The following is a 12,273-nucleotide window of genomic DNA, read 5'->3' on the forward strand; positions in this document are numbered from 1 at the left end:
GTTGCTATGTTTGTGCCCAATGTTGCAGAGACCATAATAATGACATTACTAAGTCATTTTTGGGACATCTAGACTATCCAGTGACTTTGTATGAAATTTGGAAGTCTTGGACCATTTTCGTTAGTGATTGTGCAAAAGAATAAATAACACTTGACAGTGGAAGCTTATTACTATTCTTCTTGAAAATAATTTTGATACTGGAAATTGCTATATTGAATATGATCAGTTTAGAGATCTCTTAAATTTGAGAAGTCTTTTATGCCAAGATTGTATACTAAAACCTTTGTAACAACCTATTTTCATTCATTCATTCTACTGTGTGCCAAGCACTGGGTTCATGTGGGTTAGTTAAGAATTCATATCTGTTTGCAGTTCAGTATATTCTTATTAAACACTTTTTATTTATTTATTTTTTGCACCAAAGAGATAATCTTCACTCTCACTAGCAGGAAAATCAGTAAGCAATATCAAAGTGTACACAGGATCTCTTGACAACTGGGGTATATGGCATTTCCGAGAACATACATTTCTATACCCCCAGCCACCCCCCAACATTTTCAAAGCACCAGAAAAGCAACTATCAAAAGGGTTACTGCACGAAAAGTAACTAAACTCTGAGAGGATTCAGATAAACAACGGCAAAGGGCGTGAGGTGAAGGAGGAACAATTTAGTCCTAAGAAAATGGCATGAAACTTCCAAATATTCTACAACAAGCGCACTGCTGGTTTTTATACGACATGCCAGGCCAACTGATGACTGACAAGAAAATAGAAAAAGAAACTGAGTGGAAGTGCATTATCTCTATCAGCAGGGTGAGGGCTCAGGCAACCCTGCTGGACCGGAAGCTGCGATGTCAGGGACTACACATATCTTATCTTCCTACTTCACCCACTGAGCCCCCAACCAGGTTAGAGAATCATATAATGGGCAATTTTAGCCAGATACATCTCAGCTGCTCTTTGTATACAACACATGGCTTTGATAGTAATTCTCTTCGGTTTAACACTGCTTTTTCTTGGCAGTGGAGATGAATAAAAAGCTTGCTGCTGAGCTGGATACAGAGGGGACAAATACTCAGCATGCAGGTCAAGGACCATGCCGTAAAGAAAACAGAGATTATGTCTTTATAGAATACTTCTTCTGAAATACAATGCTTTGCTATACACTCTATTAAAAAAAAAAAAAAACCCAGAGAAAAGCCAATAGAAATAGAAAATAAAAGTGATGCTTAAAAAGACATAAAGCAGAAAGTGGACTTGAATTTCTAACTGCAAGGTAAAATCACTCAGCTTTCTTTAAGGTCAAGCTGAATGTGAAATACCTAAGGCTAGTGTCCGTGTTGGTACTTGAACTAAGCTCTAACTGCACTTGTAGTGTTGGAAACACACAGGTCAGAGGTTAATGGTATCAACAAAGCAAATGTCTCTCAGTATGGACACTCAAAACTCCTGAGTTTCACCTATTCCTTTGTCCTCTAAACCAAAAATCAACTCAATGGCACCCAACAACAACAACAACAACAACAAGAAAACAGTCAACTTGACAACCGCATCACCAAGCTACAATTTCTCTAAAGTCAGCTCTTTGTTGAAGCTTCAATCAATTAATTAGAAAATGAACTTACGTTAAAGCTTCAGAGTAATTATAATGAGGAGACACTCCTAGAAACTTCTGTACTTCATCCATCACTGTAGCTGGATCGGTTCTTAGCTGCTGCCCATCGACAATTAGCAACTAAATTACCAAAGAAATAAACAAAAAAGGACAATGCATGTTAACTGTACAATGAAAAATTTCTACAGTTTGAACTTACTCAGTGAGAGACAGGGTCCTGAGGGGATTTACATGCATGGTTGTTAGGCTTAGTCAGGTCATCCTCATTAACGACCTGGAACAAGAAATAAATCACCCCAATTAAATGCACTCATGTTTTATAATCTGAAAAGTACTGAAATCACTAGAAAAACAAAGAAGTCATTTGAAGGGACCAAAATAGCTTAGAAAGGTGACTACAAAATCACAAATGGAAACCAAGGTGAAAAACAAACCAAACAATGATTCCGTCGTTCAAGCTGGGAAGGCGTGAAGTAGAAAATAAGAGTTTATAATAAGATCTGACGTAATGAGATGGAGGACATATTATTCTTCACGTGTCCTTTCAAGAGTGGCCCTGTAAAGTTTTAAGAAGTGCTCTGATGATCTATTTGGAAAAGAAGGTAAGACTTTCAGAGAACCTGAGTGAGGACAATAGTGCCACAATAGCCTAAGGGGGAGCATTTGCTCATTACTGTGGTGAGGGAGAGGAGGATCCAGCAAGATAAGATTATGGGGACCATGATGGAAACCCACAAAGCCTGTAATGTAACACTTCCCCATACCCTTCCCTGATATTCCATTCCATTTAGTCTAGACCAGCACTGTCAAGTTCTGCAATGAACCCTAAGTGTAGAACAGACATGTTCTACACTTAAACACTGGGTAATATGTGGCTATTGAGCATTTGAAGTGTGGCTAATGGGAGAGAGAAACTGAATTTTTAGTTTTATTCAGCTTTAACACAAATTTCAGTAATCGGCAAAAAAAAAAATTTCTTTTTTTACAAGTGGTTACTGGCTATCATATTCAACAGTGCGGTTCTAGGCACGCATGCATACACCACGTTGGGTGTGACAGGGTTGCTTATGCAGTCCACTCTAGGGGCTGATTTTAGAGTCTAGGCTGATGGCCAGGTGAAACAGAGGAGCAAGGAAGCCAAGAACAATGTAAGACTTCTGAAAAATTGAATAAGGTGGTTCAAAATGAAAATAAACGCACATAATTAAGCAAAACAAAATTTGTCTTGTTTGGTTAAGAGGTTCTCAAGTCTTCTTAGAATAAGTATCAGGGCTCTGAAGCATTTTACAGTCAGGAAAGATAAGTACTGGAAAATAAAGCAAGGAGAATTATCCTGAAATACTCTTAGAAAGAAATGAAACAGCTTTTCCACCTCTGCTTATTTATTATTCTTTGCCATAGTCTCATTATTTACAACTAAAGAGTAAAAGCTAGTAAAGGTTTTAATGAGTAAAAATTTCCTTTATCCCAGAGGCAAAGTCATCAACTTAATGAGATTGTAACACAGTGGAAATTCTTCTTGCTCAGTACCTGAAAGGGGGGGAAATAAACAAGCCATCTCCCGATGTGGCTGGCATACCACCCTGGGACCAAACATCTCTTCTGCAAGGCTCTAAGCTCGGAGGGTGCACCGGGACCAGCTGAGATTACTTCGTAGAAGCTAAACTTCAGAGCTGCAGGGTCTTCATGCGATCGCTGATGCTATGACGAAAAGGTGGATGATTAAACTAACTGGAACCACAGGCATGAATTATTAAAAACCAATCTTTGTGACAAGTCTCAAAGCTAAAGGAAGTGCCTCAATGCTCGAAAGTTACTTGTTCTGCAATTAATAAAGGATGACAATGTTTGCTTCCGGCATCGGGATTGGAAATTATGCCAATGACAAGAGTATATTTTTGAGAAGTTACTTGGTAGAGGCTGAATGCTTCTAGGGAGGATTTTTAAACCAACTTTTTTGAGCCAGTTTCCTTAGTGTGTACATTTTATTCTGAAAGTAAACTTCTGAAGCTGCATGAATGCCCCCTTTTCAGCCCATCAGCAAACCATTTATTAACTTCAGTGACTATCCATAATGCACAAAACACTCTACTAGTTCTGTCAAATAGTTTTGCTCCATCCGGTAATGTAGTTTTAGATTAGAAAAGCTCCGGCGGCTACTTTAAATGGAGAAACTACTGAAAACTCTGACACGTACATTATCTGAAATTCACAGCTTTTATCATATATTACCTAGCATCTAAAAGCCAAAATTTTCTTATCTAATGGTGACCTTTGTGGTGAATCAGAACCATTTATTGTGCAGAAAATGCAGAAAGCAGCAATCCAAATAAGAAAGTGTTTCATAATGGCTCAGGCTCAAGCCCATGGGTTTGGGGAAATCACCTTTTCCTTAAATTGCTCAACAAATATTCAGGCTTAGTGGTGGGTTTGTGGATGTTTACCACGTCTAGTTGGAGAGCAAAGCTGCTGCAACTGGGATTCAAATTACTGCTCTCAAACTCTAGCGGACTTTGTTAAGGCCCGCGTTTTGCCACTGTGGAGTAATTTATTGGCAATATTTAGGACATTTTGTTAGCTTGCAGCCTCGAGACTTCCTTTCTCAGTAAATTCTCAATTTTTCAGGGGCTAAGCAGTTGCCAAGCTCCAATTTTCTTCTTTTTCTTTGAGTCAATTAAGGCTTATTTCTCTTTTCTCAAGATACCTGGTGGAAAGAAGTAAAAGGCTCAAAATCCAATCAGTCAATTTGCAATTCTGTATATTTGGATTTAAAAAAAAAAAAAAGGCTCCAGGAGTTTGGGATGAATGATTAGCACGGAATTGTGGATTTTCATGGGTTTTAACTTCTAAGATGTCTCCAGTCCCTATTATGCAGGTTATTATCAATATGTCTATTTAAAATTCTGTTTCATATGACCTTCCCCACTCTGTCCCGGCCATGAAGTCTTCCCTGACAATCCCTCATTTTGTGAACCTGTAAAATCACTTCTGTTAAAAAAGAAAAGAAACCTTATTGTCTAAAATCATAGGTTGTCAGGAACTTTGCAGTTGGAAATCGTGTCAGTGAAAATGGGGCATCCCACTTTTGCCTGAAGGATCTGAGCCCTGTAAGCACTTTAGCAGGGAAATGGCCTTGATTTCCACACAGGTGCAGAGTTTCAGATAAGGGTTTTTTGGACACAACATTCTGCATTTTATCTTAAATTTATACTTTCTAAGGAAATAGGACCCTTAGCCCACTTTTCAGCCTTGACCTGCTGATAACCCGTATCCACATAGCCCTGCTTCATACCTCTCAACACACTCCTTCATTTTAATCTAACCTAAATTTCTCCCCTCACATTTCCTGTTATAACCCCAAGGGATGCCCATGGTTCCTCTGGTATTTGGGCTCCCTTGCTGCAGCCAGTTAACAAACCTAAGTTGTGGTCCTGAGATTTGTCCTTGGTGGTCATTATCAGAAGGACTTTATCACTGTAAACTCCCATAGCACATCGTCTGTAGCTTATGTGTCACTTACGACTTTCTAACTTGTATCCTGGTTATTTATACATATTTCCCCAAAAGAAGCAACCACATTTGAAAGTAGCATCCACATTTATCTTAGAACAATATTTTTCCCACCAAATACCAGTGGCCATCGAGTCAATTTCGACTCATGGTAATCCCATGTATGCAGAGTACAACTGTGCTCCATAGGGATTTCAATGGCAGATCTTTCAGAAGGAGACTGCCAGGCCTTTCTTGTGAGGCACCTCTGAGTAAATCTGAACCACCAAACTTCTGGCTAGTTACTAAGTTTGTTAACCGTTTGTACCACCCAGGGACTCTACTTTGTACACAGTAGGCATTATTTGATGAATAGATAAACACATGAACATTAGGAAAGTGTGTTTTAAATTACAATACTAAGGAATGATAACTAAGGATCCTAGAGGCTACAAGCACTTACTCCGTTAATGTTAATTATGCTCTCATGTTTATTTTGGCTACTTTTATTGAAATTTTCCATTTGGTAATAAAGCCATCACGAGTCAGATTTTTTTTTGTATTATTTCTAATAATGTGTTAAGGTAAAAATGTATTTGTTACATAGATCTTATTATTAGAGTCTTAAATTATTTCAAAGTGATTGTTTCCATACTAGTTTCTAATCAGAAGCATAATGACAATGAGTGTTTAAGGAAGAGGCTTAGAGCAGGGTTTAGATTGGGTAGGCCTTCAGGGATGAAGAATTCTTACATTTAGCTTTGGCATTAAGTTGTTTCTTCACTGTTTTTGTTGTTATGTGCCATCAAGTCGATTCTGACTCATAGCAACCCTATAGGGCAGAGCAGAACTGCCCCATAGGATTTCCTAGGCTGTTTTAATCTTTATGGGAGCAGATCACCAGGTCTTTTTTCCAGTGGAGCCATAGGTGGGTTTGAACCACCAATCTTTTGGTTAGCAGCCAATTGCTTAATCATTGCCCTACCAGGAGCTCTTGTAGAACAAGGGTCGTCAGCTTCCCTAATAAGATGGACTGGGAAGAAAGGTCTGGTGATTTACCTCTGACAATTGGCCTGCTACCTATCACGGGGATGGCTCAGGACTGGGCAGCATTTTGTTCTGATGTGCATGGGGTCACCATGAGTACAGGGGCAACTCGGTGGCAGTGGCAGCTAACAAGAATGGCAGAGCTGGGGTCAACAAACTATATAGCCCATGGGCCAAAGTCAGCTTGCTGCCTGTCTTTGAAAATAAATTTTCATTGGAACGCAGCCCTGCTTACTTATTTACATACTGTCTGCGGCTGCTTTTGTGTTACAACTGCAGAGAAGCAACAGAGACTGGATGGCCTGCAATGCCTAAAATAGTTCCTATCTGGACCTTTACAGAAAATATTTCCCACCTTCTGTTTTAGAGAATCAATCATAATTCTCATCTGTAAAACTGAGACAATAATAGCAGCATTACATGTGTTAGATAAAAAGTAACGACTTTAATTACTACAATATTTTACTCAAAAAATGCTCATGTGTAGAAGCACAGATATACAACTACACAGATATACATACAACTATATATTTTATTTATTGTATTTTAATTTAATTTCTTCATTACATTAAGAAAAAATGCAATTAGTTTCTCCAAAGAAACAAAGACAAGTTTATCCATTTTTCTGCAGTTACTGAACAACTAGAAAATCTTTCGTTATAATCATAAAAAAAAAAAGGAGGTGGTTATTGCTTAAAAACCATCTTTCATTTTCCGTACTCCCTTTTTATATTCTGTCTGTATTTTCCTTACCTGGTACCAGGAGTATGCTCGGTCTGATGGATCAATGAGAATGGTGATGATCTTGGCTTTGGGGACCAGAGAAGCGGCTCTTTTAGGAGCTTCCTCTGAGTGGAAGTAATTGGCACTCTTCTCAAACAGAAAGTCAGTGGTGACATTAGACGGGACTGGGAAGAAATCCATATACCTAGAAAAGGAGCGTTTGTCTTAAAATAAGACCAGTTTTCATCCTTGTCCTGGTGGCTGAAAATGTTAAAAGTGTCCCACAAATCCATTTATTTTCTAAACAAAAGCCTTTTTCCTTAAGGCATTTGTCCCAGATGATCAGCAAGAGAAAAATATCCAGAATGCTAGTGATGTATTTTGAAAATGTTTTTCTAAATACTTTTTTTTTTTTTTGGTTTTGGTTTTTCTTAATATCAGGAAAAAAAGGCTGAGAGATAACAAAAATGTAGACACAGGGTGATCAAACTACAATCATCAGCCTAATTGCAGAAAATGTACCTAGATATTGAAATACAGTACAAAGAAGTATGTAAGTGCTTAACCAAAAAGAAAATTTGATAAAAACAGATGATATGTTCAGTTCAAAGGTTTTAGACAAAGTGTTTTTTGCTTCATCACAAGAAAATTGTTTCCATTCCCACTAATGTGTTGTGCTGATGTTATAGTCAACCATAAACTGTTAAAGTGCAGAATAGCTCTGGTGTAAACATTGTCTATTTGCTTTTTTTTTTCCATTTAAAGCCACTTACGTCCTTTGTTTTTTTTTATTTTTTTATGTCCTTTGTAGAAAAATTATAAGAAAAGTTTTCAAATGCATAAATATTTCCAAATATAAAATCTTATCAAATTTCCCAAGATCAGGTCCAGTATCATTAAGTGTGGTGAGGATTTAAAACCTCAGTAGAGTGAACGCAGGGATACCTGTAGGCTCAGAGATTGAAATAAAGGACATAACTGATTTTGTTTAGTGTTCCACCTGTACAACTTCTGTCAAATGTAACTAACTCAGCATACGTCGGTAGATGTTTCTGATGAGCCAAGGAACACCTTTTAGAGGAAAAAAGGGCCTTTTTCGAGAGAAGATACAAATCTAACTTCCAAAGAATTTTATATTTTATAATAATAGCCCACCCTCTTCAATACATAAGCTTCCATGACTTTGTGCCACCAAGATAGGGTAGTTCAATAATTACAGAAGAAAAGAGCCATTAAATTTATGTAATGGCTTCTTTTTGCAGCCTGTTAGTTTTCTTTTAGTCATCTCACATGATAAAGCTTCTGGTAGGATTCCAGTTGTTAACATATTGCAAAGTTTGGCTTGTGCAACAAAGTGATGTCTTGAGACTTAAGCAGTAAAGAAATCATTTCATGTGTTCTGCAAATTGCCTCGATGATGATATATCATTCTGGCATCCTTTAAGTGGGAAAGAGATACACAAAAATTTCTGGGACGTTTGATCTGCTCTGTTTTCGTGTTCATTCCATTTACAGGAAGTGTCAAATTCTCAGCTGTGTCTCATAGAGAAGCTCACACTGGTTTCAGGGGTGCTAAGTTATCCCAAATGTCTAGTGGTGTCCTACTTGTTCCAAGCTTGTCTCAAGCTTGTTTGCTCAGAGAAAGGCTCCAAAAAGCACAAAAAATAACTAACTAACTAAATAAAAGGAGGGCAAAAGGGGCTGACATCAGATAACTTATCGCTTCTAAAAACTGACCCACCTTCCCAGCAGCCCTCTATACCTGGGATAGTTTAGGTCTAGAAAACCTCCACAAGCAGCTCTGGATCTTGGGCCTATAACCTGTTGGGAGGCTCCTGGAGAAGGAAGCGTTCCAATTCTTTTTTGCCTTTATGTCCACATTTTTCTAGTACAGTGACTGGCATGTATATAAAAAAAAAAATGTAGCACTTAAAAATGTTTGATGAGTAAACCAGTAAATAAAAGGAATTCAGGTTCAAATTTTCAGGCTGGGCCCTGGAAGCTTCCCAAATAGAGCCAAATTTGAAGAATATAAATTCAGGTTATCCAAAGAGTTGGTGAGCAAACTAGAGTGGCTTAGCAATTAGGGGGTTAAAAGTGAATGCCTGTATCACTTAAGCATTGCTACTTCCATGAGGTATAACACCTCAACAATTTTTTTGTTTTTACTAGAAAGATGTGATTTTTTGCAATTCTCTGTATTTATTTGTTGCTTGGGTTGGCCCTGAGTATTTCTAAGTCATTTTGCTCAAAGTCAGATGAAGACAGTTACAGGTTCTAAATGTTAAAAGGATTTTGTGGCTCTTTATGCACCACTCTGGAGCCCTGGTGGTGCAGTGGTCAAGAGCTTGTCTGCTAAACAAAGGGTCGGCAGTTCAAATCCACCAGCCGCACCTTGGAAATCCTCCTATGGGTCAGTTTTACACTGTCCTATAGGGTTGCTATGTGTCAGAATCAACTAAACGGCAGTGGGTTTGGTTTTGGTTTGGATGCACCACTCCAACCCTTCATGGCATCACCATGTAATTAAAAATGATAATTCCAAACCATAAGCATAAAATTTACATGTATTCCAAAATCAAACATTTTTCTCAGATCTTCTGATCAGACATCTTGACTATTTATCAAAGATAAACACTTCTCATTTTTATTTGCCCCACTTTGCTTGTGCCCTAAGCCTGTGCTCAGGCTGCCTGTCCGTTAATGCAGTCCTGGTTTTACCCAATTCTCCAAGAAAAACAGAGTCTTGTATCCAGATTAGCTACCTGTGCCTGCGTTAATTCTGTGACTCTGGCCTCTGAACCACATAATCTTCAACCTTCTGTTGCTGTGGCCCCAAAGGGTCTGCTGAGATGGTGAGGCTTTGCAGGCATGCAGGGAGGCTGAAGACTGTGAATACATTTGATTTTGTTGACGTCACTACTACAGCTATTGCCAGCAGAGTGACAAATTTCCATTACTATCATTTATTATTTGTGTTAATTGCCTTTTATAAACACACTGTCAATTAATAGTGTTTGTGTTTGAGATGTTTTTTGTTATAAAAATCTTTCATTGCTCTTAACTTTCTGCTTATTTATGTCATCCCATTGTAAAAACTGCTTGGGGGTGACTTTTTTTGTTTCTCTTACAGTGCCTACCCATAGTACTGGTCTATGATCAGCTTTTTATTTTTTTTTTAAAGACAATTCTTGTGAATATTCCTCAGTTTCAGTTCCAGGGAGCCCAAGTATTGCATTCCCCTTCACCTCCAAAGTAGTTTTTAATCACTACCTTTAGTCCTTACGTTAACATCATTTTATTCTTTTGAACACTGGTCTACAGATTTGCATCGGTGGTCAAACACCTGCTAAGTGGTTGATGGTTTAATCATTCTCACAGCTATTATTTAATATCACACAAGTAATCAATAACAATTACTGCATAGAAGAATTAGCAGTGAGAAATATAATAAACAGAATATATGTAATCCTAGTAGGTGTCTAATTATACTCAATACATTTCTTTATCTTTCTACTCGCAAGTCTTTCCATTCATTGGCTCTTGACGGGATGACACTTTTAAAGCTGAGATCATGCCATTTGACAATAGATGTTAATATCTACAACTCTTTATGCTAAAATACATGCAAGAAGTTTACGTTCATGCTCTAGAATTATTCTAGCAACTCCACTCTTTTATGCCATTCTCTGCCCAGTATTATAACTTAATGCTAAGACCTCTAGATACATTTTATGATTTAGCTGTGAGTTTGCACCATCAATTTATACTCCTTTGCTATATTTTATGTATATTTGACATTTTTACATTTGATTTTAAGATAACTATTTTCCTCAGATGTTTAACATATTTCTAATTTTAATTTAAAGGGCAAAAATTAAATTTCTTACAGCATTGATAGTTTTTTTAGCTTTTATGAAATATATTCATGAAATATACACATATTTCTAGTTCTATTTATTTATTTTTTAACCTTTTATGCCAAAGCACAGTAGAAAATGACATGCGTGGGCTATAGCAACACATATGCAGAGTGTACAAGAAGGTAAGTATGAAGATATTTTCTTTAAAAGAGAGAGGAATGAAATGCCTGGGTAGTAAGATATTTCTCTGTCTTCATATCTGTAACTACTATAAAAAAGTAATGCCAACTGAAATTACATGTGGGCCTCCAGGGTCAACAAGTCCCTTCAAAAACTGAGAAGGGTTTGTTATGAATAATTTCAGTGCTCTTTCATGTCATTCAACCAATGTACCATGGTACAGAGGGTAATTTCATGATATAAAAATATGTTTATAAGTATTAGTGCTAATTTTATACTGTGTACAGTACATATACTTTGAGATTTATACTAATAACCCATCTTACCAATCAATCCCCCTGTGGTAGTTATTTCTATTAAAGAACTGTACCTCCTCAAAGGTTTTTGGGCTGGGGGAGTTACTAAGGATGGAAGGATGCATAACCAGGAACAAATACAAAGCTGTGGTACCTGGGAAGACAAGAGAGGTTTAGACATTAATTGAATGAAAGGATAATTTCTTAGCATTGGCATCTCAAAGTTACTACTAAAGTAAATATTACAGTGACCCAAACAGATACATCGTAAGTTCGGCTTGAGTTAAATTAATTAGATATCCAGCATTTTATAAGAAGCTGATTCTAGAAAATGGAGATAGTCCAGTGTGGGGAGAAGAGGCTTGTTGCACGGTTTAGGTAAACCAGTTTTTGCTCCTGGCTCAACCACTGATTTGCTCCATGATTTTGGCTTTTTGCTTCTCTTAGTCTTAGTTTCCTTAACGGAAAATCACTTGCCTTACTTATTTATGGTGTTTCTCCAAGGAAGAAAAAATATAACGTGCCCGAAAATATTTTGATATTAGTAAAACACTATATAATGAAACATATTATCATTTAATATGAGGTAAAAAAAAAAAAAAAAAAAAATTTATTTTTATTTTTTTTTATTACATTACCAAAATTGATCCTTGGGTTCTCCTGTGAAGTTCCTGCTGAGGCCTATGAAAGCTTATTAAACTGGAGACAGAATTTAATCTTCCAGCAAGTGTTCTTAAATTTGGATGTCATTATATGTGTGTAAAGAGTAGAGTCAAAAACTGTTTAAACTACCCCGAGAGTATGGCCCCTGGATACCCTTTTAACTCAGTACTGAAGTCACTCCTGAGGTTCACCCTTCAGCCAAAGATTACAAAGGTCTATAGGGTCACTATGAGTCGGAATCGACTTGACTGCAATGGGTTTGGTATAGGGACAACAATAACACATGTGAGGAATGGGCTTCATTGTTCAATTCATGTACAGGTGACTAATGGGCACACTAGCCCAAAAGCAATGACGAAAAGGCAGGAAGGGACAGGAAAAACTAGACAAATGGAAA

At 37.4% G+C, this 12,273-nt stretch overlaps 1 protein-coding gene across 3 annotated transcripts in view; it reads right to left on the bottom strand.

The window, feature by feature from the left end:
* The window catches only part of LOC126076837 (bifunctional heparan sulfate N-deacetylase/N-sulfotransferase 3), a 226,761-nt gene that overhangs the window by 19,876 nt on the left and 194,612 nt on the right, over positions 1-12,273 (bottom strand). For all 3 annotated transcript variants that reach the window (XM_049885458.1, XM_049885460.1, XM_049885461.1), the window contains exons 9-12: positions 11,244-11,367; positions 6,905-7,079; positions 3,146-3,316; positions 1,626-1,735 (exon numbers count right to left, since the gene is read on the bottom strand). In XM_049885458.1, the coding sequence (XP_049741415.1) occupies positions 1,626-1,735; positions 3,146-3,316; positions 6,905-7,079; positions 11,244-11,367 (580 nt within the window). The remainder of the gene's footprint in view (positions 1-1,625; positions 1,736-3,145; positions 3,317-6,904; positions 7,080-11,243; positions 11,368-12,273) is intronic.

Source organism: Elephas maximus, chromosome 5 (genome assembly GCF_024166365.1).
Source record: "Elephas maximus indicus isolate mEleMax1 chromosome 5, mEleMax1 primary haplotype, whole genome shotgun sequence".
NCBI classification, from domain to species: domain Eukaryota; kingdom Metazoa; phylum Chordata; class Mammalia; order Proboscidea; family Elephantidae; genus Elephas; species Elephas maximus.